Source organism: Chironomus tepperi, unplaced genomic scaffold, assembly GCF_022539635.2.
Source record: "Chironomus tepperi strain 1889 unplaced genomic scaffold, CSIRO-AGI_Ctep_v1 contig_12, whole genome shotgun sequence".
In the NCBI taxonomy this organism is placed as follows: Eukaryota; Metazoa; Arthropoda; class Insecta; order Diptera; family Chironomidae; genus Chironomus; species Chironomus tepperi.
Window position 1 is genome coordinate 374,699 of NW_027226134.1, and position 25,701 is coordinate 400,399.

A 25,701-nucleotide genomic window follows, 5' to 3' on the forward strand; every position below is an offset into this window, starting at 1 on the left:
AAAAAAATCTAAATAAATAAAATAATCTAAAAAAATGCTGGCATCGCCAATGTTAAAAGTTATTAAAGGGAAAATAGAAACTCTTTTTTTTTTTTTATTTCAATTATTATGGATATTCTTCTTGTTATTGTTATTTTTACATGCAGTGCTGGAAAAATACCATCAAAAAAAAATATGGTAAATCTATTAAGTACGAAAGGAGATAGATAGATATGAATGAATAGATCGAATATGGGTGGGAGAGAAAGAGAGAGGAAGAAGGAAAGAGAGAAAAATCCCTTTAATTCACTTATCATGATGTTAGTTAATTGAAAAGCTAAAAACTACTTAAGCAGAAATATTTTTTTTATTTCCACGACCATCAAATCCACTTAGTTCTCTCATTCTATTTTTCCCTCTATATACACACATGTATATGGATGTTGAGTGGAGCCTATTTTTGTAGGAAGAATGTATGTACATACAATGCCCTAAAAGAAGTCATGAAAAATAGAAATCTATTGTTTCTCATGTTGGAACTGACGACTGGGGATATGTAAAAGAAATAGGAAATAATAACATGGAAAAAGATGCTTGAAAAATCATGTTATAAGTAACCAAAAAGGTCTCTTCTCTCTCACCCACGACTAAATAATAAGGCGATTGAGAGAGCGGAGTGAGCGTAGTGCTTTACATGTATACACCAATACATACATACATCGCGATATGGAAATACTTTTGTACAATTTTCGACGATCACTTAGAAATAATTTAAACTTTGTGCGGTTCAGACGTATATTTCCTGATATCTCTTAGAAATAAAGAAGAAGACAAAAAAAAATTATTTAATATTTTAATTTTTTTTTTGTTCAATCTTCTCTCACTCTCCGTTTTCATTTGTGTGAAGGGCATCAGGATATTTAAAAAAAAGTATAAAAGAACTTGAGCGCTGCGCAAAAAAATAAAATATATCTTATTTAATATTCTAATTTGTTTTGTTAAATTATCTACTATATTCCATTGTTCAATTCGAGTTAAAGACTATAAATAAGTACAAAATACATAAAAACGTGGGTGGAAACTCTGGAAGTAACAACAACAAAAGATATATATATAAAAAAAAATTAAAAAAAAAATGTGTGAATAAGAAGGAAAAATTCTAAGAATAAAAATAGAAAGGAAAGTGACTTGACTAGTGCTTATGGGGGATTGAGATGAAATGAATGAAAAAATGTGAAAAAAGCCTGCTTTATCAAGGAAAAATCCGTGAAAAAGGAAGAGAAAAAAAAATGTTATAAAATGTGATTTATAAAAGGCATCACTGCTAGTTGAAGATTTACGTCTCGATCAAATCTAAAAAAGAAATTATTTTTTGTAAAATCATTAAGGATAATTGATGACAATCATTATTAAAGTGAAATAAAGCAACAAGCAAGCAAGAAGCAACAAATAACAAATAATTCGGTGAGTCTAGATTGCAACAAGTATAACAGGGTGTGTCTGGTATTTTAAATTATTCGATCGTTCGGTTAAAGGATTAAAAAGATGTAAATAAATTCCTTTACATCGTTGACTTCTCGTCGGTTCCTCTCCCTCCCCTCATTCTCTCTTTCTCTCTCGCTGCGTGCTGTAAAAAAAAATCTGAGTTGTTCATTGACCTCTTTTGAAAAAAAAAAAATCAGTTTCGGGCTGCTTTTCTCTACTGCCTTTTTTTTTCATTTCCCCCCTGAGCATTCGACAAAAAAAAAAGAAACTGTGTGTATAGAAAATAATACACAATCGCGTTGTGAATGGGGAAACTGAACTGAAAACATATTTTGTTGGGGGATTTGAAGCATAACGCAGTTAATTATGACTTTTTTTTTCTTCTCTGTGTTTTTATTAGAGACTTCCTCTTTTCGCTGCTCGATCCTTCCGTTATTTACTCTCACATGCTCAACAAGCAGCTTCAAGCCCATAGGTAGTTGATTGTAATTTTAAAAAAATAATAATGTAATGTGCTCTGATTTAATGAATCTAGTGGAATAGCTTATAGAGATGGGGGTCGATTCGGAAGTGATGGTTGGAGATTTATGTTTTGGGGATTTATGTTTTGAAATTGGGGGAGGGTGAGGTGTCTCTTATCCTAGGGATTTATGTTATGAGTTTCGAAGAGGGTGTGGGGTATCTTGTCCTAAGAATCCTTATTCTTTTGTTCTTAGACCCTCTTCCCCTAGGACTCCTGGGGTCTTGTCCTAAGACCCTCCCCTCCTTGGACTACTAGATCTCTTGTCCTAAGTCGTTCCTCCCCCTTGGATTCCTAGATCTCTTTTACTAAGACACCTTTTCTCTTCTCTGGGATTTCAAAGTCACTTGCCCTACCCTGTAGAGACTCTTGACTCTCCAGGTCTCTTCTAAGTCCTTCCTCCATTTGACTTCTAGGACTTTTTAGTCATTCCTCCACTAAGATTCTAGGTTATCTTGTTCGAGGACAACCATCCATCAACACCATATGCCGATCCTTATTTCTCATCTTGAAAATTGATTGTAATCAGTCGTCATGGTGCTGTCAAGGGGCAACTACTAGTCGACTACATAGTAATTGTCCTAGCGATCACGTTGTGCTGTTTGGGGTTAGGAATCGTTCACTCTTAGGGGGTGTCGGGGTGTTCAAACAATTCCATAGAGATGATCTTGTTTTTGTTACAGACAGAGGGAGGGGTAGGGGTGTCAAAAAGTCGATTTTTTGAGTTCGTACCCCTTAATGAGTCAATTGAGGATGAGACAGAGTAGCTTCAGAGAGATGTCTATCAATGGACATCACTCATGAATATCCCCAATTCTAACTGTTGCAGTAATAATGAATAAAAAAAAGAGAGAATACATACGGTATAGGGTATATAGTTGCAAAATGTAATAATAACAATAATAATGAATGTTTCACTTCCATCCGCGGAATATATATATTTTTTAATAGATAAATAAGCGGAGGAAATAAATTATTCACATCTCGTGAAAAAATCCCTAGAAGTATAGCAAGCATGAAGAAAAAGATTCTCAAAATGTTAATGAATTCTAGCGAAATCTTTTTTTTTTTGAGCATTTAAGCACAAACATATGAATCACCCTACGCAAAACAGTATAGAATCTGAGACTTCACATTTCGTACATCCATACAGCAGAACAACAGAGATTAAAGTTTCGAATCTCAACAACAAATCTCAACAACGAGGAAAGTAACCAAAAACTTCTCTCACTCTCCGCGCAAAAAAATAAAATATATCTTATTTAATATTCTAATTTGTCGAAAAACTATTCAATTTCAACAACAAGATACAGCAACAACGTGAAACTCTCATCAACAAAAAATCTGAACGAAAAGCAACATGACATTGAGATGGAAAATTGGATCAATTCGTCCAACCGATTAAGGGCAGAAAAACGTCGCAGCTTGAAATCTAGTGACTATCTAGTGCTAGCAAAAAGAAAGATGACAACAAAAAAAATCTTTCAAATGCCAGCTCTAAAAAAAGATAACAGCAACCAGAACAACCAAAACAAAGTGAAATATCATCATCATCGAAAGTCGAGGAATTCTAGGATCTTCTTTTTTGATCAACGTCAAAAAGGATAAACTCTTCCTCTAGGAATTCTAGGTTGCTTGTTCTCGAGGACATTCATCCATTAAAATTGTCAAAATGACAATGAAACAAAGGAGACACGAAAACGACGACGCCATCCTTCGTATTTCTTTTCTTGTTTTGATTGTTTGCAATCAGTCGTCATGGTGCTGTCAAGGGGCAAATAATCTGGATGCCTAGTCAAAAAAAGACTACATAGAAAAAATTGTCCTAGCGATCACGTTGTGCTGTTTGGGGTTAGGAATGGCTGTTTTAGTCATCAATAATGAAAAAGCCAGAGTACTTAGGGGGTGTCGGGGTGTTCTTGTTGCGTGCATGCAACAATTCCATAGAGATGATCTTGTTTTTGTTACAGACAGAGGGAGGGGTGAGGGGTGTCAAAAATCGAGAGTTTTGCAACGTCGATTCATTCTTCTCATAAGGCTACCCCTTAAAAAAAATTGAGTCAATTGAGGATGATGCAGAAATGCCAACTAGCTTCAGAGAGATGTTCTATCAATGGACATCGACTCCACATCAAAACTGAATTAAACATTCTACAGAAAGTCATCAAAGGAACATAGCTTTCAGAAATCCAACCATCAAACCAAACAGTCTGGAGGATTGAATTGCAAACTAATAAGGAAAAAGCCAGCGTTCTAGTGACTATTTTCGTAAAGCTCCTAGCGATCCACGTTGAGGACAACAACCCAGTTTACCCAGGAAGTTAGACAACGCAGTGAAGGAAACATTGGAAGGAGAAAATAGTGACTGCACTGTTGCTCAGCAAGTAATATATGAATCAAAAAAAGAGAATATATACGGTATAGGGTATATAGTTGCAAAATGTAATAATAACAATAATAATGAATGTTTCACTTCCATCCGCGGAATATATATATTTTTTAATAGATAAATAAGCGGAGGAAATAAATTATTCACATCTCGTGAAAAAAATCCCTAGAAGTATAGCAAGAAAAGTACAAGCATGAAGAAAAAGATTCTCAAAATGTTAATGAATTCTAGCGAAATCTTTTTTTTTTTTGTGAGCATTTAAGCACAAACATATGAATCACCCTACGCAAAACAGTCCTTATAGAATCTGAGAAATATTCACATTTCGTACATCCATACAGCAACAACAACAACAAAAAAAAATCTGGTTTTCTTTTTCTTCGTCACCGATCACTTTACTGACTTTCATAAAAAGAAATATAAAAAAAATCTTTGCGAGGAATATAAAAAAAAAACGGTCGAGGAATCGCGAAATGATGATTTTTTTTTTTGTGCTTCTTATTCTTTCCTTTCGAGTTGCTCTTTTCTCGACGTCGTTTTCGTATGCGATCTCGTCCTCGATTTACGTATTTTTTTTTTAAGAGTTTCAGTTTTCTGTATTTTTCTTTTCTTTTTTCATCATCCAAGAAGAAAACATACAGTAAGACGACTATGGATGCCGAATAAGCAAAGAAAAGAAAAGAAAAAACATCTCATTTTTATATATATGTGTATAAGATGAAGCTAAGCAAGAAGAAGTTTGTATTAAGAATAAGAAGAAGTGGCTGTTTTAGACTTCAGGAAGGGTGTATGATGATGATGATTTTTCTTGTGCCTTGCTATGTGAGATACAGATACACAAATGTTTAAATTTTTGTGTGAGAGGAACAGGCGAAATGAAAAATTTTTTTTTTTCTGTTCCTTCATTCTTCTCATAAGGCTAAAAATAAAAAAAGATAAAAAAAATTGTCTTGTTAACATTTCTTCTTCATATCACACAGTGCTGATCGGAAAGTTTATTATTTCTGCCATGCTTCTTGTTTGCGTTTACATTCGGAAAAAAGGAATTTTGTGCTCGGGTTGGGATCGTTTCGTTTAGGGTAGGGCAATAAAAAATATATACTCAGCATATACATTCATATGTGTATTAATCATCCCAATGGGTTTTTGTCAAACTTTTTTTCGATGTCATAAACATCAATTCACTTCCTCTTCTTGATAATGAATTGCTTGGATTGCAAAATTTTGTCATGTTTTTTTTTTTATTTAAAGTTTAATGAGCTTCAATTTCATTTTTGAAATTTTTTAGAGATAAGAGTTTTAAGTGTCTATAAAAAATTTTTAATTGATGGACGAGAATCAACGGTAAATTAGCTATAACATTTGATATATCTTGATCATCTCAAATCTCATCTCGGCTGGAAGGCAAATTGGCTAGAATTTAAGATTTCAAGATTTTGATAAATCTTTACCCATGCTGGCGTGACTTTGGCTTTATAACTTATCTCTCAGAATCCAGCTCGATGTCAGAGCCACGCTCGACTTAAGGATCTAGCTCGACTTAAGGATCTAGCTCGACTTAAGGATCTAGCTCGACTTAAGGATCTGGCTCGACTTAAGGATCTAGCTCGACTTAAGGATCTGGCTCGACTTAAGAATCTGGCTCGATGCCGCAAACCGGCTCGATGTCATAGTCTAGCTCCACTTAAGTATCTAGCTCGACTTAAGGATCTGGCTCGACTTAAGGATCTGGCTCAACTTAAGGATCTGGCTCGATGTTAAAATCCGGCTCGAACAGAAGAGTCTAGCTCGAATCCACATTCCGACTCAATTTTAAAGTCTAGCTCGACTCTTGTGTCTTCTGAGAAGTCTGAATAGTAAAATTGATCAAAAAATGTCCATAACATGACTAATCAATTCCTTACCCTTACTTCAACTCCCCCATATAATCTCAAACTCACTGATCCATGCTCTAAATTATTCTCCGTTTCCCATGTCATGCCTATACTCTTAAAAATAACTTTTAATTCCCTCTTGATATGCCTTCATACCCACACCCCTGCCATAAAGCATTTCACAATTCCATGCACAAAAATTCCCTCAAGCATAAAAACGAGAATCGAGGATCGCGGATGTGATTTCAAGGACAAATGTGGGTTTTGAAGAATCTCAGCATACTAATGACTATGAAAGAATATATATATAAAAATAAAAGAATTAAGGATATGCCGACAATAATGAAAGAAGAAGAGGAGACACAGAAAAAAATAAAAGTAGAATAGTTCTTAATGACACATGTGTGTACATTGCATTTAACAAGACATACCTGTTTAAATAATGAGCAATGTCTTGTAATGGGGATGATTCATGAATTGGGTCTGTAAATGATATTTCAAACCTAGAAGTCGAGTCTTGTCGAGTTTAGTTCTATTTTGATCGACTTTGAGTTGATGTCAAGTAAGTCGGATTTGAGGTTAGGATCTGTTTTGGAAAAGATCGTTATTTTTTAGATTTGAAAATTTTCAAAATAATTTTGACCGTTATATTTGAAATTTGAAAATTTTAGAACAATTTTGACAGAATATTTGAATTTTAAACAATTCAAAATAATTTTGACCGTTAAAAAATTTGAATTTATTTCGACCGTTAAAAGAAATTCCCATTAATTTGTCATTAAAGTTTCAAGTAATTTCAAGCAATTCCAGTGTCATTCCAGTTCCAGAAACTCATTAATGTCACACATCATATCCAATCGATCCCCCTCAATATGCACATAAACTCGTTTAATTTATGATAACCATCATTAAGTATAGAAAAAAAAATGAAAAACTAGTTATCCTCGTCCAGCAAAGTGTGTAATAGAGAAAGAAGTCAGGACCGTTAGACATATTTGAAATTCAAATTATCTGCCATCAATCCATCGTCAATTGGCCATTATATCAAATCGAGATCAAGAAGAATAAAAAAAATTGATACACGTCATATATGCGCGCATATATAAAAGATAAACTCGATTTTTAAGGACATAAAAATCTGACTTTTTTTTTTGTTACTTCTCATTCTCTTTACTTTATTTGTTATGTTTTTTTTTTTTTATTCTTCCCACTTATGTACGTGTTGAAATAAAAATTGTAAGTTTATATTCAAGCTTGCTCAATTTTTTTTTTCTGCAAAAGTAGTAAAGAGACATAACAAAACAATATGAAACATTGTAAGCCTCAACATTTATATCAACTTACCCACACTGACTTAACGATCGCTGAGTATAATACACATTAATTCACACAAATATTTGAATGAGTAGGAGCGGAGAGGAAATTAGACTGTATATGTGATTATTCCATATTCTTTTTGGTGGTGGAACTGACATAGAGAAGTTTCCATTCAGTTTAAGCTGTTGCTTCATAGTGATTTTTTGCAATAAAATTCCTTATTTTTATTTAGAAGTAGACATGCTTAAGAATTCATTCCAACTGGATATAGACTAAGTTTTTCAAGTGCGCGACGCGTGTTTTATGAGAGAATTAATATCGGAACTACAATAAAATATTATAAAAAAAAAAAAAAGTCGAGCATATACATTGAAGATCAAATCATTACAAGTGAATTAGTGAGTCGCTGTTCATAACATCCATTATTATTTATTTATTTTTTTTTAAGTTACATTCGCAACCGATCACGCTTTCATAAATTACACAGACCTGTAATTTTCCCTTTATCCGGTTTATGAAATTTTTTGTAGCTTTTTTTCGCAATAAATGTACAAATATGACAATAACAATAGGTTTAGGGTGACATTTAAAATTAGATATTACGTAATATTCCCATTTTTATTTCCTAACACAAATTGCGCTTGATTTTTATTTCTTTCCTCTGCGGTTCTCTCGCGTTTTGTTCATTCTAACATGGAAATCCGTCCTGAAATGATTTATTTTTTCTTCTCTTCTGTTCCATATCGATGTGTATGGATAGTGGTTATGGCGATGTGACCCGAAACGAGAATTTTTATTTTATTCACATTTTCTATTTAATTTAATATTATGTGTGGTTAGTCATGTTTGACGTTCCTGTAAGTGCCTATGGGGGTGTGTGGGTAGGGGGTCTCCTTAGGGGGTCTAGATTATTTACTTACTGTATGTAATCTGGTTCTTAGGGTTTTTTTATGAATTCTTTGTGTTGACAAATCTCGAAACAGAGAACGGGATGTTCTGATTTACGTCTAAAGTGCCCTTATATGTTACTTTGTGGACTCCCGAACAGCTCAGCGTGTTCGTGATCGCTGATTTTGACTCATTTTGGATTGTGTCATATATGCGGCGCATTGTGTCACTCGGGAGTGCTTGAGAGCTAAGGTTACATTAAATTGGTATTCTTTCATCACTGTTCATAGCTTTTGAAGCTTCGGATATCCCGAGATCATCTCCAACTGTACAAAGTGACAAATTTCATTTCTAACCCTAAAAATACGCCTAAATACGCCGTAAAGTAGCCATCAGAGCTCCCTCACGTCTTAGCATCAAAATGGTGGGGTAGCGGTGCCCTTGTGTTGTTCTTTAAGGGGACTCTTTAGCTGAGTAGTCCAATCAGCACAATTTTGCAGTTAGAGCGACATTTTACCACCCCATTGAAGGTACCCTGAAAGTCTCGTGACAACTAATTTCGTCAAATTTCTCAATAAAAATTCAAAGAATCAAAAAAAAAAATCAAAAGGATCAAAAACAAAATTTTCCTAATTTTCCATCACTTCCAAACCGACCCCCCTCACATCCAATTCATATATGGAGAAAAATAAAGTTTTTCAAGGACACGATCGTCGAAAAATAAAATAAAAAAAAAAGATCGAAAATGGAAAAGAAGAATAAAAGAAAAAAAAAAAGTCGGATAGATAGAGGAGATGTTCATTTTCAGGCATGGAAGGCAAATAAAGCTTCGCCTGTATATGTATACGATGATTCTTCTAAGACGATAATAATAATGATGAGAAAAATATAAAAAATATAATATTTGAGAAATTCCTACTCAACTAAGAAGAGTTGTACAGTTCTTCTCTATACTATAAAGTTAACATCATACATGGGGAAGCACTTGATGAATAAAACACGAAAAGAAATAAGCAGCAACAACAATAACAATAAAAAAAAATTGATAATTCTTTTCTTTTTTTTTCTATGTTCGTACGGACAACAACGAACATGAGATTCTCTGTTTTTACTTTTGGGGAATGTTCGCTGAAAAAAAAAGCGCAACAATTGAGTATGCCTGTATATATATATAGTGACTCCAAACATACAACTTTAAATTCTGACTTCTTTTCCCACTCTCGGTTTTGTATATTCTTTCTCTCAGCACATCAAAATGACTAAGCATGTATTGTGTATAGAATTGATTCCTTTTGTGTATACAATCGTTCTGTATGCTGACTTTGGCTGCGGTAATGATAACACACATAAACATCAACACGCGAAAAAATAAATAAAAATGCGAAATGAATAAGATACGATATACAATGGATATACATATACAGTCACAGATGTAGCTGTGAAGCACATTTGAATGTAAGGAGCGGACATGAAGCACTGTGTGATCGCTTTTGTATAGAAGTGAGAAAACAGAATTATTAAGAATAGGAAAGGGTGGGGAAAAAATTAAGGTTTTTTGAGAAAATTTTCTGTGCTGTTCGAGGAATTGAATAGTTTGTGGCACTTCATAAGTCGACTTTATTGCTATTTGCTTAAGATTCTTATTCAAGTCTCTTTTATTTATTTTGTGACGTAACGTCGAATATGGCGTAGGATATCTTCTCTTCTAATAAAAGTTCTCATGTGTATGCGAGATTGTATTTTTGCGCGTTGGATGTGCCTTTTTTTTTGTTCTTTTTATTTCACATACTCGACGATCGGATTCTGAAAATAAAATGAATAAATAAATGTCATTGTTGGATATTCTTTTTTTGGCCATAAATAGCAAAACTTTGAGTTCTGTCAGCGGCACTGATCCTGTTTCTGTTGCTAGCCCCTTGCGTATGGTTTATCTTCCTGTTTCATGTGAATGTGTATGCATGTAGAAGTTTGTGATAACAGCGAATTTTTGTTCAAGTTCTTTTCATTCCTCTCATTCTCTTTATACAATTCGCTAAAGCCTTTATTTTGTTACTACTTACGTGCTCCAAGTGGAAATTTTCGTCGAGAATTGTACGATAAAATATTCAGTTTTTATTAATTTCTGTTTTTTTTTTCTCTCATTTTATTTTAGTTTATTTAACAATGTGATAAAAGTGTCTTAAAGGAAGTAAAGAGAAACGGCATAAAAAAAAATCAAATTTATTGCAATTTTGACATTGAAAATTTTTGTGTAATTTATAAAGACAAGGATCAATCAGTTTTTAAGTATATATTAGATAAAATGGCATCGCAACGTTTTTGTCTACGATGGAATAATCATCAATCGAATCTTCTATCCGTTTTCGATCAACTGCTACACGCTGAAACATTCACAGATGTCACACTTGCTATCGATGGACAGTATCTCAAGGCTCATAAGGTATGTAGATTATTGTTTACTTTTGACAGATATTTAAATCGCTTTAGCGTGCTGTATGCTTTACATTCACTTTGAATTGGCTGTTGTTGAAGTGATTTTTTGTGTGGTTTTAAAGTCAGGGATGGAGTTGGGGAACGGATTGTTCGATCGGTGCACAAATTATTTATAGAAGTCATGTGGCTGTCATATGGACTCCAAGTGATAATTTTTATAGCAAATATCTTATTATCTGCCATAAAAATTGCCACTTGAATGGAATGTGGCTACCAATTGGTTGCCATAAAATAACTTGTGCTGGTCGGGATTAAGAACTAGGAATTTAAGAGCGCTTGGTATTATCCAACCTGTAAAATACAATTATTTATTTGGAAACCATACAGAGTTTGAAATTCATTTGGAACACGAATGGATCCCAATATGGACTTCATGTGTGGGTCGGGTAAGGATGCATATTGCCCAATTTGCAAAGTTCGACAAACCGCAGTTTAAATCGACAAAATAATTGAAATCAGCCGTCAGGGTCTCGCTAGGACAACTTTCTGTCTTACCATAAAAACGGCAACGTAGCTGTGTCCTAGCGAGCACGTTGTGTTGCTCGGGTTGATAAACATAAACACTTTAAGCATATTTATTACAACTCTTGAAATGTATTTAAGGGACAAATGGAAACTAAAGTTCTGGAATAATATCAAAAGTCCTAGGGAATTCCCCGCAAATTTAAAGGAATTAGATGATTTTCTAGAATTGAATATGAAACAAAGAATCAGGATTTCCCCATGACTTTTAAATGTTTTTTTTTCCCAAAGTTTTCAAAAGTATATCCGATATATTACTAATATTTCAATTCTTGGAAATGTTCCTAAGAGAATTTAACGTCATGTTCTTCAGAAGGATTCTGGGTGTATGGTAGGGACGCCATGAGAAAGGGGGAGGGTAGGGTTAGTTATCAAACCCTTTCCCCTATTTTGGACAAAGTCCTAGAATTTTATGAAGTTTTTTGAGAGAATAAATCCAAAAATTCTTCAAAATTTTCAGATTTCATGCAATTTCAAAGACGACCTAGGGGATCCCCTACCTACACCCCTGACAAGATCTCAAAAACGATTCAAATCAAGTATCAAACTATAAATGCCATCTAATTCATGATTTTGAAAGGAACTTCATTCATAACTTCATGACGAAATAATTTCTTCAAATCATTTCCCACACCATTCTAGAACCTGAACATATTCCTTATCACCAACAAAGTATTCTCAGTGACTATCAAACACCATTTCACGATAAAAAGTAAAAAAGAATGAATTCAGGACAAATTATCGCACTCAAATCTACGAGAGTGGTAATTTCTACTTGTTTTATATAAGAAGTTCATGTCACATTTCTTATCTACCACACATATTAATGTTTGTCTCTATGTTATGTACTGTAATAACGCTCAAGTTGAACTTTTTTTTCAAAAATAATAATAATAATAATAATTTTTTTTTCATTATCTTTATGTTCAGTTCTTTTTTTTTCCTTTTTTTATTTCTGAATCAAGAAGAAGTCACTCTTATGTATTTCTCTCTTATCAGCACTCTGAATTTCTTATTTCTCAAAATTATATGTCTGAGGTTGATACCTTTCAGAGACCAGATTCCCTCGCTCCCACAATTGAGTAACACATAGAGTCTTATCATTAACACATTTATTTTAAAACCACAATCGGTTATTCGGAGTAATGTGAGAAGGAGTGTTCATGTACACATAAAATGCCTTTTCCTAATGTTGTTCCTCATTATCAGGTTTAGTTATTAATTTTTTGATATTTTTTTTTCACATGGAAACATAGACAGTCAGGGATACACAGATATATATATATTTTGAGGGTGGATTTCTCGCATTACTTTCATTGATAAGGCACAACAAAAATGCGATAGCTTTATTAATCAGCTAGGCTTGATGTGTGAAATGTTTATTTTTCGATAATTCTTATCGATAATCGAGAATGTGTGATAAGGGCCCGAAAAAAAGGGTGTAATGTCATGCTTACTTCCTTATATTTAAGGGGGATGAGAAAGGAATCGATAATGAATGTCTGTTTTATATTTCCCACAGATGGTTTTATCAGCATGTAGTCCATACTTTCAACAACTATTTATTAATCATCCTGAAAAACATCCCATTGTCATTTTACGTGATGTTCCATATGCTGATATGAAGAGTCTCTTAGATTTTATGTATCGTGGTGAAGTGTCGGTCGATCAGGAACGACTATCGGCATTTTTACGTGTCGCTGAAAGTCTAAGGATAAAAGGATTAACTGAAGTTAATGATGAGAAACCATCAAGTCGTGAACAAACTGAGACACCGCTATCAACAGCACAACAAAATCGTATGCATAATAATAGTTATGCACAGCAGCAAAGAAAAGTTCATCAGCAGCAACAACAACAGCAACAAATATCACAGCAGCAACAGCAACAATCGACACCGCAACCACAACAAACAAGCAGTCCAATTGGAACGTCCATGCCGAAAAGAAAAAGGGGCCGTCCTAGAAAACTCAGCGGTAGTGATGATGTGGATGATTATGATGATGACTATAGAGAGAATTTGCTACAGGTAAAAAAAATAGTTCTTTTATTGCCATACGGAGAACAAAAATGGAGGAATTGACATAAAAATATTACTTTTGTGTATATTTAGGGCTCACCAGATTTAATGGAAGCTAAAATGAACACGGACAACTATTCAAATTCAGGAAATGACACAAATTCAGAAGAAAATGACAGTAGACGGCGACCGGATGACACAGATGAGGTAAATTTGCATAAATATATTAAATTAATTAAGAGACTCGATAGAACAATTGTGCTTTATATTTATAGGATTCACGATCACAGCAAAAGAGACAAAATGATGGAAGTACTCAAGAGACAAACTCATCAAAAAAGGACGACTCGACAAATGGTGAGTCATAAAATTTAGATTTCTTTATTGTCCCCATCACACAATGACACATCTATTGATGATATTGTCAGTCAATTCTAAGAATGATTAACACAATGTTTGCATATCTTTTTGTATGAAGGAAATGACCGTAAAATGTCTTTTTTGAATTGTTAGAATTTGAATTGTGAAATTCAAATTTTCTTTTGAATTTCGAACTTAAAAATTAGAATTTTGAAGTTTAAAATTTGAATTTTGAATTTCAAAATTTCTTTTGAAATTTGAATTTTGAAGTTGAAATTTTCAAGTTGGAAATTTCTTTTGAATTTTAAATCTTAAATTTCTTTTAAAATTTTTGAAGTTGAAAATTTCATTTGAGATTTGAATTTGAATTTGAAGTTCTTATGAATTTGAATTTTGAAGTTTTGAAATTCTTTTGAAAATTGAATTTTGAATTTCAAGAGTTCTTTTGAAGTTTGAATTTTCAAGTTTAAAATTTCTTTTGAAATTTTGAGATTTGAAATTCGAATTTTAAAGTTTTGAAATTCTTTTGATTTTTGAATTTCTAAGTTCAAAATCTCTTTTGAAGTTTGAATTCTGAAGTTCAAAATTTCATTTGAAATTTGAATTTTGAAGTTTGAAATTTAAAATTTCTTTTTTGAAATTTTTTGAATTTTAAATTCAAAATTTCTTTTAAAATGAAACTTGAATTTTGAAATTTAAAATTTCTTTTGAAATTTGAATTTAGAAGTTCATGAATTTCTTTGAAATTTGAATTTTGAAGTTTGAAATTTGAAATTCTTTTGAAATTTGAATTTTGAAGTTTTCAAATTCTTTTGAAATTTGAATTTTAAAGTTTTGAAATTTGAATTCAAAATTTCTTTTGAAATTCGAATTGTGAAGATAAAAAAGATAATTTTGAACCTTTTCGGTTAAAATTTCCAATTTTATGACAAGATGTGCATTCATTGGATTAACATTAAACACAAAGAACCTTGTAGAAATTTTTTATTTGTTACCAAGAATTACAAATATATGAATCAGGAAAAGCTAAAGGGATTTTTTGATACATATCGAAATTATTATTTTGCTTTTTTTTTTGCTTACTCGATAAAAATCAAAGTTATGCTTAAAGTTGAAAGAACTTGATAAATAAGTGGAAAATTGTGACTTCAGTTTCATTTGAAAAAAGAAAAAAAAAGTTTTTGTTTACGTCGGTTTTTTTATTAAAAAAAGAATTCCGATCAATTTCAGGTGAGTTTTCCACTTTGCCCACTGATGTTCATAATACATCGAAAATATACAGGAGAATAAAGAAAATTAAAAAAAAAATCCCAGAAAATTAGACTTCGCCCTTTAAATTTAAATAAATTAAATGAGAAAATTTGTAAATTAAAAAAAAAATCATTAAGATTATAAAGAAGAAAAAGGGAGCTTAATTTAGGGATTTTTGGCCGACGTGAACATGAAACGTGTTTAAGCACCTATATTAATAATATAAAAAAATTAAATAAATTCTTTCATATTTATAAATAATAAAGTTATTCGCTTTAAACTATAAAATTTAAAAAAAATGACGTGATACACAAAATGATAATAAATTCAAACTAAATTGCGTCACCAAAAAATGGCTCAAAAAATCCCTAAAGCTTTTCCTTTGATAGAATAATAGTCAGTTTCCTGGGTATTCTTTTTTTTTGTATTTATTCCAATAATTTTTCACTATTATGAGACATCAAGCAAAGTTTTACAATATTTATTGATGAGTCATAGCTGGAAAAAAAGGCCAATAAGTCAATTGAAATTTTAAACTTGCTAAATGCTCGGTGGAGGGAACAAAAAAAAAAGACATATTTGGCATTTTTTCTACTGCTATTTGACTCTTTTTGCCTGAATTAAGTTAAAAACCATACTTTTTATAATTTTAGATGTGCAAGCTGATTCCGATGATGATGAGCAAATGATGATTGAACCACAGTTGCTATTAGATGAGTTTGATGAGCCAATGGAATTTAAATATAATCCAGATACGGATTCAAGTTCAAATACACCGAATGCAACAACACCTGCACCACAAAATGGAAATTCTGCAAATAATCAGGAAGCGAATGGAACTAGTAATAATAATAATAATCTTACGCAACAACAAGTTCTCATGCCACAATTATTACAAAAGAAACAGCAACTATTAGCAATGCAACAGCAATTGCCAAAGCTGACGCCAATTGTTGGTGGACAGCCGTCGTCATTTGTCATAACAAAATCATTACCAAAACAAAATAAGCGTGCAAAGCTATTGAAGCAGCAAAATGGTGAAATGAAACCAATATCCGTACAAACGAGTACTGGACATATTCAACTACCAAATGTTCTTAGCGGCATCAACAATAATGAATTCATTGATCTATTTTCAAATAATTTACTTCTTAATTCAGCTATAAGTCAATCGAATCTTATAAAAATTAAACAAATTAAGCAACTAATGCCCACAACACCATCCCAAATATCACCAATATCAACGCCTAACAGCAATGATTCACAATTAAAAGTTGAACCGATGATTCAAGATAATCGAACCAATAAATATGCAATTGATGATTCCGAAGGATCCGTTCGTGATTTTTGTACCAAAGAAGCTGATCATGTATATCGTTGCAAAGTATGTTCACGCGTCTACACTCACATAAGTAACTTCTGTCGTCATTACGTGACATCACATAAACGAAATGTTAAAGTGTATCCATGTCCTTTCTGTTTCAAAGAATTTACTCGAAAGGATAACATGACAGCGCATGTCAAAATCATACACAAGTTGGAACATCAACAACAGCAGAACGAACAAAGTGATGCATCTCAACCACCACTAGTTGTAACGCCCACCTTATCAACTACCAGTCAATGAAATTTTATGTGATGCGCATGTCCAAAAGAATTTTTTTTTTTTTTACATACATTTATATATTTTTTTTCATATACTTTATGATGATAATTTATGATTTCAAAAAAAAAGCAAGTAAATCTACCTTCAATTCAAATGAAAAATGAATCTAGAAAATCAAATCCCAACGAGATCTAAAAGTATCATATTTTTTTTTTTGTTTTATGATTTAATTGATGATTATGACTAAATTTTACTTTTTTTTTTATAAATCAATCATTCCTTTTTTCCAAGCATGCTTTGGAAAGAACATAAAATGGGTATTTTTTTGTCTTATATTAAATATTAAAATTCATATATTTTTAATGATCATGGTAGAGCCACTTGACATGGCTTTATTAGTACAACAATTTTTCTTAATCTATAAGTAAAAATACTTTCATTCTTTGGGATGGTTGAGTTGTGGCTTTTTGATTGTGATTTGTTGACTCTTCTGATTATCTTGAGATTTTCATACAAAAATTTGATGAAATTGTTCAAAATTTGACAAAATTGTTGAGAATTTGGTAAAATTATTCAAAAATTTGATAAAATTATTCAAAAATTTGAAACATTTTGACCAATAAGAATTTGAATTTTCAAAAAAATTGTCAGCCAACTTCACGTAAAACATAAGTTTATCAATTTTGAACACAAATTTGATGAATTTAAATTTAAATTTTGTTGATTTTTTGCAATTTAATTTTTGGCATTTAAGTTACAATATGTGCAATAATAAATGTCTTTGAGATCACTCTAAAGACATTTCATACATTGAAAGTAGACTCAAAAATGTAAAAAAGGTTTAAAATTTGATAAAATTCAAAAACTCAAAAGATTTTCTCTCAAAGTTCAATTTTGTTAGAAGTTCAATTTATAAAGTTCAAAATTTTTGAATTATATTTTAACTTTTTTAAAATTTAAAAATTCTCTTCAAAGTTTAATTTTATTCGAAGTTCAATTTATGAAATTCAATTATTTTTTAATCTTTTATTAACGTTCAAATTTTTTGTTCAATTAAATAAACTTTCTAAAAGTTTAAAAACAGTCAAAATTTTTAAAAATTTGACTAATCAATCTAAAATTTTATTCAATGTGCAATTTAAAAAGTTCTAAATTATACTGAAAATTCAATTTATAAAGCTCAAGATTTTTCATGAATTCAAAATTTTTAAATTTTTTTAAATCGTCAAAATTTTTCAAAAATTTGATAAATTTTCCAAAACTTTATTGGAAGTTCAATTTAATAAGTTCAAAATTGTTTGAACTTTTACAAAATTTTTTACAACATCTTCAAAAATTTTGATAAATTAACCAAAATTTGAATGAAATTTCAATTTATGAAGTTCAAAATTTTTTTAATTTTTCATAATGGTTAAAATTGTCAAAAATTTGATAATTCACTTAAAATTTGATTTAAGTTCAATTTTCGAAGTTCAAAATTTTTAAATTCTTTTCAAACGATAAAAATTTGAAATTACAATTTTTGTATGAAAAACAACAGAAATCATGAAAGTCAATCAGCATATAATAAATCACATGATATCATCCCATATTGTAAAATTCTTGAGAGATAATGAGGAAATTCTAAATCCGTACTAAAAAAATTCAATACACTCACACGTGAAAACGGTGAAAAATTGAAAAATGTTTTTAAAAAAAGTATAATTTTTAAGGGAGTAATCTTATGTGCACTTTAAAAATATATATTTAAAACAAAGATTAATTTCATTATCATAAGCACATACATACATACATACACACACACACACATACAGCATAATATCATAGATTAATGGAAAACTTGAGGCCTTACATTATTCACAAGGAGATGCCTTAATTCAATTATATTGTGTCAAAAAAAAAAGAAATGAAAAAAGTATGCAAAAAAGATGATGAAAAAACTAAAAAATTTAACTTTAAAGTCTGATCCAAATTTAACTGATTCATGCATAATAATTAAAAAAATTAATAATTAATTAACATTAATACTAAATTTAGGAAGCAAGTTCACAGAAAAAATGAAAAGTAATTAGTTTAGTTAGTGTTTTATATAATTTTTTTTTTCGATTTTTGAATATATATATGCAGACATGTTTGACTATGTTGTAAGTGTATGTTCAAAATAATAAGCTGAATGAAGGAGTTCTATTAGATGATAATTGATTTTTAATTTTGATGATGAAAAATATAAAAAATTAAAAAAATTTACTTATATTGAATTTTGAAAAAAATATATTTTTTTTAAGTTAAGGTGAGGAACGGAAATGCGGATGAAATTCAATTTAAATGAAATCAAAAGTTGTTGCAATATTATAAAATAATCAAAAAAACATAAAACTGATGATAATATTAATTAATTTTATTATTATAATTTTAATGCTAGTTTAAAAAAAAATTTTTTTTATGTTTCATCAAAATTGTAAATCGGCGATGGTGAAAACATTAAGAAAAATCAAGAAAATCAATCATATCTTCCCGTAAAAAGAGTTGCATGTGTACTTTATAAGTTTTATTGTATATGTATACCTATGTGACACATGCACAATTTTTATTTTTATGTTTATATTAAATAATTATATTAATTTAAAAAATTTAAATTTTTTTTTGACGAAAATTGATCATCTTAAAAATGCATAATCTAATTACTTATCTTAGTCGTTTGATTTTAGTAAGATTATTCTAGTTTACGGATGTTGGACTCTACAACATTATTTTTTGTGTTGGACGATTTGTGTTTTCAAAAAATGCAGCTCCAACTTATTTCGGCAAATTGTCAAATGATTTTAAAACTATCAATTAATTACATTAACTCATCGAATATTCAGTTTTCATATTTCTAATGATCAAGCTTTTGTTAGAAATTACTTGATTCATTAGATAATCATTTACTGTTAAGATTGAACGTTGATAGGTTTTAAATCAAATTGAAATTTGACATAAAATTGAATGAAAGTTAAAAATGACTTTCAAAAGTTTGAATTTTTGAGAATTTCATAGTTTTTGAAATTGGTCAAAATTTGAAAAGATTTCAAATTTTTTATTTAAATTAAAAACTCTGGAAAATTAATTTTTTTGACATCTAGCAACATTTGAAAACAAAAGAATTTTGTCAAATTTTTGAAGAAGGTCAAAATTAAAAATTTTAAAATTCAAAAAATTGAAAGTTCAAATTTTGGACAATCAATGAATTTTTAAGTTTTTAAAAACTAGATGTAAATTTAAATTTGTTAAAAGTTTAAAAATTTTCAAAACATTGAAAATATAATTTTTTTGAAAACATTGAAAATTAAAATTTTTAAGAAAATTTAAATTTAAAAAGTTGAAACTTTTGAAAAAATTCAAATTCAAAGTTTAAAATTTAGAAACTCATTAAAAATTCAAAAATTTGAAAGGGATTGAAAATTTAAAGTTTGAAAACCATTAAAAAAATGTGAAAATATTGAAAATTGAAATTTTTGAAAAACAATTTGGTTTTTAGTTAAAAGTTTAAAATTTTAAAAAATTTTAAAAGTTCAAAATTTTCAAAAATTTTTGGAAATTTGAAATATTTGAAAACTAATGGTTTTATTCAAATTTTAGAAAAAAAGTAATGAATTCAAAATTTTGAAAGAAAACTTTTATACAATTTTATCACAAATTTCTTTCAACATTTGCACGACAATCATCATCAGGCTATTAACAAATATATCTCTTATTTGAGTCCAACATCCATCTTTTCGATTTTTTTTAATTTAATTCTAATTTAATTTTGTAAAAATTTCTCCTCACGATTTTTCTTACAATTTTTTTTAGTTAATTTAATTTATGGGCACGTTGAGAAATATAATGAATTAAAAAAAAAGATAAATATATAATAATTTTAAATAAAGGATGCAAAGAAAAAAATATTCACACACTATTCACACTAGAATAACTTACTAACTTAAAGTGCAATTTTAGTTTAGCAGATTAAAAAAAAAAAGAAAAATGAAAAGAGAAATATTGAATAGAAAATGTGTTATGAGGAAGTTATAAAACTGAATAAAAAATAAATAATAATTAGCACGTTAGTTTAGAGATATTCCAACATGTTGGTAATTCTTCAGGTTACATAACTTAGTATTTTTTTCATTTAATTAAACAAAAAAAAAAAAACAAATTCTTTCTTAAACCAAAAATCAAAATAAAAAACCCAATTAATGATTAATAAATGAACTCTTTATATATTATAATGCAAGCATTTTTCACACAAAGATAATACAAAATTTATGATTTTTTTAATTTATCTGAAATCCCACAAAATTGCGGTATGAATAAAGAAAAAAATTGTTGTTGTTTTTATTATTTTACCTAGTTTTTTTTTGTTCATTTTATTTTATTATTTTCTTTTTATTTTGCGTGAAAAACGAGAGGAAAAATGAAATTTTCATTCTTAAAAATTTTTTGTAACTTTTATTTAAAAAAAATTGAAAAATTTTCATCTCAATAAAAATTCATTAATACATTACATCAAATTATAATGTATCTAAAATATACATTTGAGTTTTATTTCTATTGCTTTATGCTTTATTTTGATTTGTTTTTAGGTTTTTTCCGTTAAAATCGATGAAATTTTAACGGATAAAATTTGTAATTTTGAAAATTGTTTGAAGCTTTAACGGACAAATTTTGAAATTTGAAAATCGTTGAAGCTTTAACGGTCAAATTTTGAATTTTTGAAAACTGTTTAAATTTTAAAAAATGATTTCAAATTTTTGAAAACCATTAAAAATTCAAAATTTTAAAAATTCAACAAAATAAATTCAAATGTTTGTAAACCGTTGAAACATTAACGACAATTTTTTGAATTTGTGAAAACCATTCAAATGTTTTGAAAAATTATGCAAGAATTTGTATGGTTTTGTCAAGTTCAATTTCAAAAAGTTCGTTAAATGGTTGCTTAGGTTTTGAAAAATAACCGTTAAAGCTTCAAAGAAATTCCTGCTTTAAACCATGTATGCAGCTTTCGACTGCATTTCCAAATCTCAATCAACTCTTTCCTGATTCAAATACTCACCAACCATAAAATACAATGAACTCACCTTGATAAATCTCATAATTTCCTTTCAGACGGTCTATTAATTCCTAAAACGGAACCAATGGAAACAAATGATATTAATGTCACGGAAATGACTCCACAGCCACAAATTAGAGTTAGTGGATTTGCATCGCAAACAAATACCAGTAATAATTTATCGTCTGCAACGAATAATTTTCAATTAAAAAATGATGCCATTGAATCGGATGTTGGTGTCGATAGAAATCAAATGCAAAACATATCAAGGTGGATTAAGCATGATAATGGATCAATAAATACATCGCCAATAATAATAGCAAATTTTAAGACTCTAACATCAACAAATGAGTCACCAAGTAGCAATAGCTCAATATTAGCATCACCAACATCAGGTCAGAAGACAGTACGAAGACGAATAAGGAGGAAAAATCAATCACCGGATGATCAAGCACTAACATTAACGGAAATGTCAGTACGTGGACTAAATCTATTTAGATATGCAAGCATACAAGATGGTGTATACCAATGCACAGAATGCTTAAAGGAGAATGTTCAAAAGACATTTAAAAATAAATACAGCTTCCAACGGCATGCATTTCTGTATCATGAGGGTACACAACGGAAAGGTAACTGAAAAAATTTATTTCTGGATATAATAACAATGAGATGCTTAAAATAGACAATCTTCTACTTTTTATTTACAGTTTTTCCATGTCCCGTTTGTCGTAAAGAATTTTCACGGCCGGATAAGATGAAGAATCACATGAAAATGACACACGAATGTTATATGCCGAAAGAATGTAAATTTCCAATTCCGTTGATTACATCGCCTGGTTCATCGACGCCTCAAATTGCAATCGCACCAACCATTAATAATAATAATAATAATGTTGCAACAATGCCACAGCATATTGTGGCTACATCTCAATAAGTAAATTGAAATTTTTGTGCTTCCATTAATTGGGGTTGCTTTGAAAATGATGTCTAGAATTCGAAGATTTAGTTTCTTTATTCATCTTGAACCTTATAGTAAGGTTTTTTGGAGACTGGATAGCAGTGATTCTCAAACTTTTTTTCAAACTGTTTCGCGACATACTTAAATCACCTTTGGCAATGAAATCAAAATTTTACATCTTAGGTGTTGCGACTCAGTAGTAAATGTTGCGTTACAACAGTAAATGTCTCGTCGCAGTAATAAATTGTGTGTCACAGTTGTAAGTGTCGCGTCATGTTAGTAAATATCGTGTTGCAGTAATACATTTCGCGTCACAGTTGTAAAATTCACGTTGCAATAGTGAGTATCGCATCACATTAACAAATGATGTGTTTCAGTAGTGAATGTCTCGTGACAGTAGTAAATGGCTCGTCACAGTAGTGATTGTCGCGTCACAGTAAGTTATTTTCGCGTTACAGTTGTACATGTCGCGTCACAGTTGTAAATGTCACGTTACAGTAATAAATGTCGCGTCATAATAACAAATGTTGAGTCACAATAGTGAATGTCACGTCACAGTAGTGAATGTTGCTCCACAGTGGTGTTACAGTGTTTCTCAAACTTTTTCGAGTGTGACATAGTAAACCACATATTAAAATTAATGTTGATGTGTCATCACAATTCTTGCGTTACAGTAATGTGTCGCGGACCATAATTTAAAGGAAATACAACCTACCTTTCGGATCACTTCCTCAAAATTCTAGACATCATTTATGAACGACTCCCCAAAATTAAAAAACTAATTGTTATAGATAAGATTTATTAGATATGATTGATTTCAATGGTTGACCACAATGTGCCTTATTATTTCAATAATAGAAATTAATGTGGATTTGTTCTCTTTTATAAAAATATCAATAATATTACTATTTTACACGATCTAACAGACTGATTGTTCATTGAACTGCTTCACAAACTTTTTTTTTTCGTCGACTATTTTTTCATCAGAAAAGAAACAAAACACAAAATAAAAAAAAACTCATCTCATGAAATGGAAAATAGAAATATTTTAGAAGATACTATAAGAGCCATAATGATGTTAAGCGAGATATGTACAAATATTGATATATTATTATCATTAATTAAATTAAAGTAATCGAGTGCATTTCAAAAAAATAATAATTAAAAAATTCTCTAAGAAATGTATTTAAAAAATTAAAAATGATGCAAAATTTACAATTTTATAAAAATGTGATTGATGTGCATCGGCATTTAGGGAATTAACATTGGGGTTTAGGGATAAAAATTTGAGAATTTCAATGAATCGCACAAAGTTTTATTGGTATTGGAATAGAACGTACAATGATCCATGATGCATGTTGCTCAAGTTTAATAACACTACAACTCAATTGACCTCTACCAACCTAGATATCAGGGGCATAGCCAGAATTTTTTTGAAGGAGGTTAGAAGCAGTTGTAGTTTTTGGTATGTAATGTTTAAATTTATGGGAGGAAGGATTTGTAATTTAGATTCGAAAATCCAAGCAAAAATGGGGGCGCGGAAAGGGGAGATGGTATTCTACGTATGCACAAAAATCGTAGATAAATGAAGAAGCGGAGAGATCATTACAAATTTTGAAGATTCTCAATTAGCATTTATACATACATCCTGTCCAACACAATGTTTGGTTCACAATTCAGAAGCCATAAAGAGTTCCTTTGGACTTCATTCCTCTTCGTATCGCTCCAAAATATACATGGACAATCATCTTCCTTTATGTGTCGCTTAATGTTCCATGTGTATTGCATTACCGTTCCTAAGGAATATCAATGTAATACATATGGAACATTTTGGTTACATGGGGATAAAACGTCGTTTTAAATGCAAGACGCGATGATGCCCCAAAGGCTACATGACTGATGATTTTGGCTCATTTCGATGGGACAATAATGAAATTTTGCACATCCCTGACGCAAAGATGGGTCGTAATCAGTCTTTATGGTATTAAAAGCGCAACTTAATGTCTTAAAGTTAACAGGGCGATGTAGTGGTACCCTTGAGTGCACATTGTGCTGCTCGGGATCGTGAAATTGGGAAAACAATCAAAATTGTGATGAAAATTCTGTAAATCATATCTTACCTCCTCCCAAATTGAACTACAATAACTAAAAAGTCTTCCAGTTACAAACCAACCCTATCCTCACATCTCCAATATCACAAAAAATCAAAATTTCCCAAAAATGCCGCTGCACATTGATTGAAAAAAATTTATTATTATTATTTGTTTATACACACACTTTTCGTGATATTTCTAGATTTATTATCTATCGTCCTTAAAGGACACAAACCTTTATTTGTTCATATACAAGAGAATATTCATGCGAGTTTAAATCCGTACTTCTGAATATATAGTAATTTAATAAAATTTGTGCAATTTCTTCATGAAAAAATGTAAATTAATAGAAATTGAAGAAATAGATAGTAAATATAATTAATAAGGAAATTACGCATTTCTCATTAAAAAAAAATGATTTGAGTTAATTTAATTAAGCTTTTATTTGTTTAAGGAAGAAAACAAATTCATCCACCATTATTAAAAATATTAAAAAATTTAAAAAGAATTAAATGGAATTTAAAAGCTCAAGTAAATGCATTTAATTTAGGCATGAAGAGATGTGCAACGAATAAAAAATAATTAATATTGTTAACTCAGGCGCTTTCTGTAAAATTTCGTTGCATATTTTCTGGATCTTTAATTTTTAAAACTTTTTTTTGCTCCTTTTTTTGTGAATTATATTGACAATTTTAATTAAATTTAATCGATAATTTAAAAAAATACTTTTTTCTTTCGAGTGCAATTAACAAAATGGTTTATCCTTCACGTTTCCTTATTATTTAATTAATTAATTCTTTTGTCTTGATTGAAAAATTCTTAGAAATTTTTGAATTTTATCATTTTTTCTGATCTCAAAAAAGGAATTCAATTTA

The 25,701-nt window shown here is 30.1% G+C and overlaps 1 protein-coding gene across 3 annotated transcripts; it reads left to right on the forward strand.

Annotated features, from left to right (window-relative positions):
* Positions 1 to 743: 743 nt before the first annotated feature.
* Positions 744 to 24,423, forward strand: ttk (zinc finger and BTB domain-containing protein ttk). 3 transcript variants are annotated; one of them, XM_070637400.1, is made up of 7 exons: positions 744 to 1,443; positions 10,605 to 10,892; positions 12,990 to 13,496; positions 13,581 to 13,694; positions 13,763 to 13,844; positions 21,832 to 22,404; positions 22,483 to 24,423. In XM_070637400.1, the coding sequence occupies exons 2-7, from the start codon at positions 10,755 to 10,757 to the stop codon at positions 22,707 to 22,709; spliced, it is 1,641 nt and encodes a 546-aa protein (XP_070493501.1). In that variant the 5' UTR covers positions 744 to 1,443; positions 10,605 to 10,754; the 3' UTR covers positions 22,710 to 24,423. The 3 variants fall into 3 exon arrangements, with proteins under 3 accessions (XP_070493501.1, XP_070493484.1, XP_070493492.1); XM_070637383.1 differs by lacking the exons at positions 21,832 to 22,404; positions 22,483 to 24,423 and adding an exon at positions 15,752 to 17,205; XM_070637391.1 differs by lacking the exons at positions 744 to 1,443; positions 21,832 to 22,404; positions 22,483 to 24,423 and adding exons at positions 7,732 to 7,962; positions 15,752 to 17,205.
* The last annotated feature ends 1,278 nt before the right edge of the window (positions 24,424 to 25,701 follow it).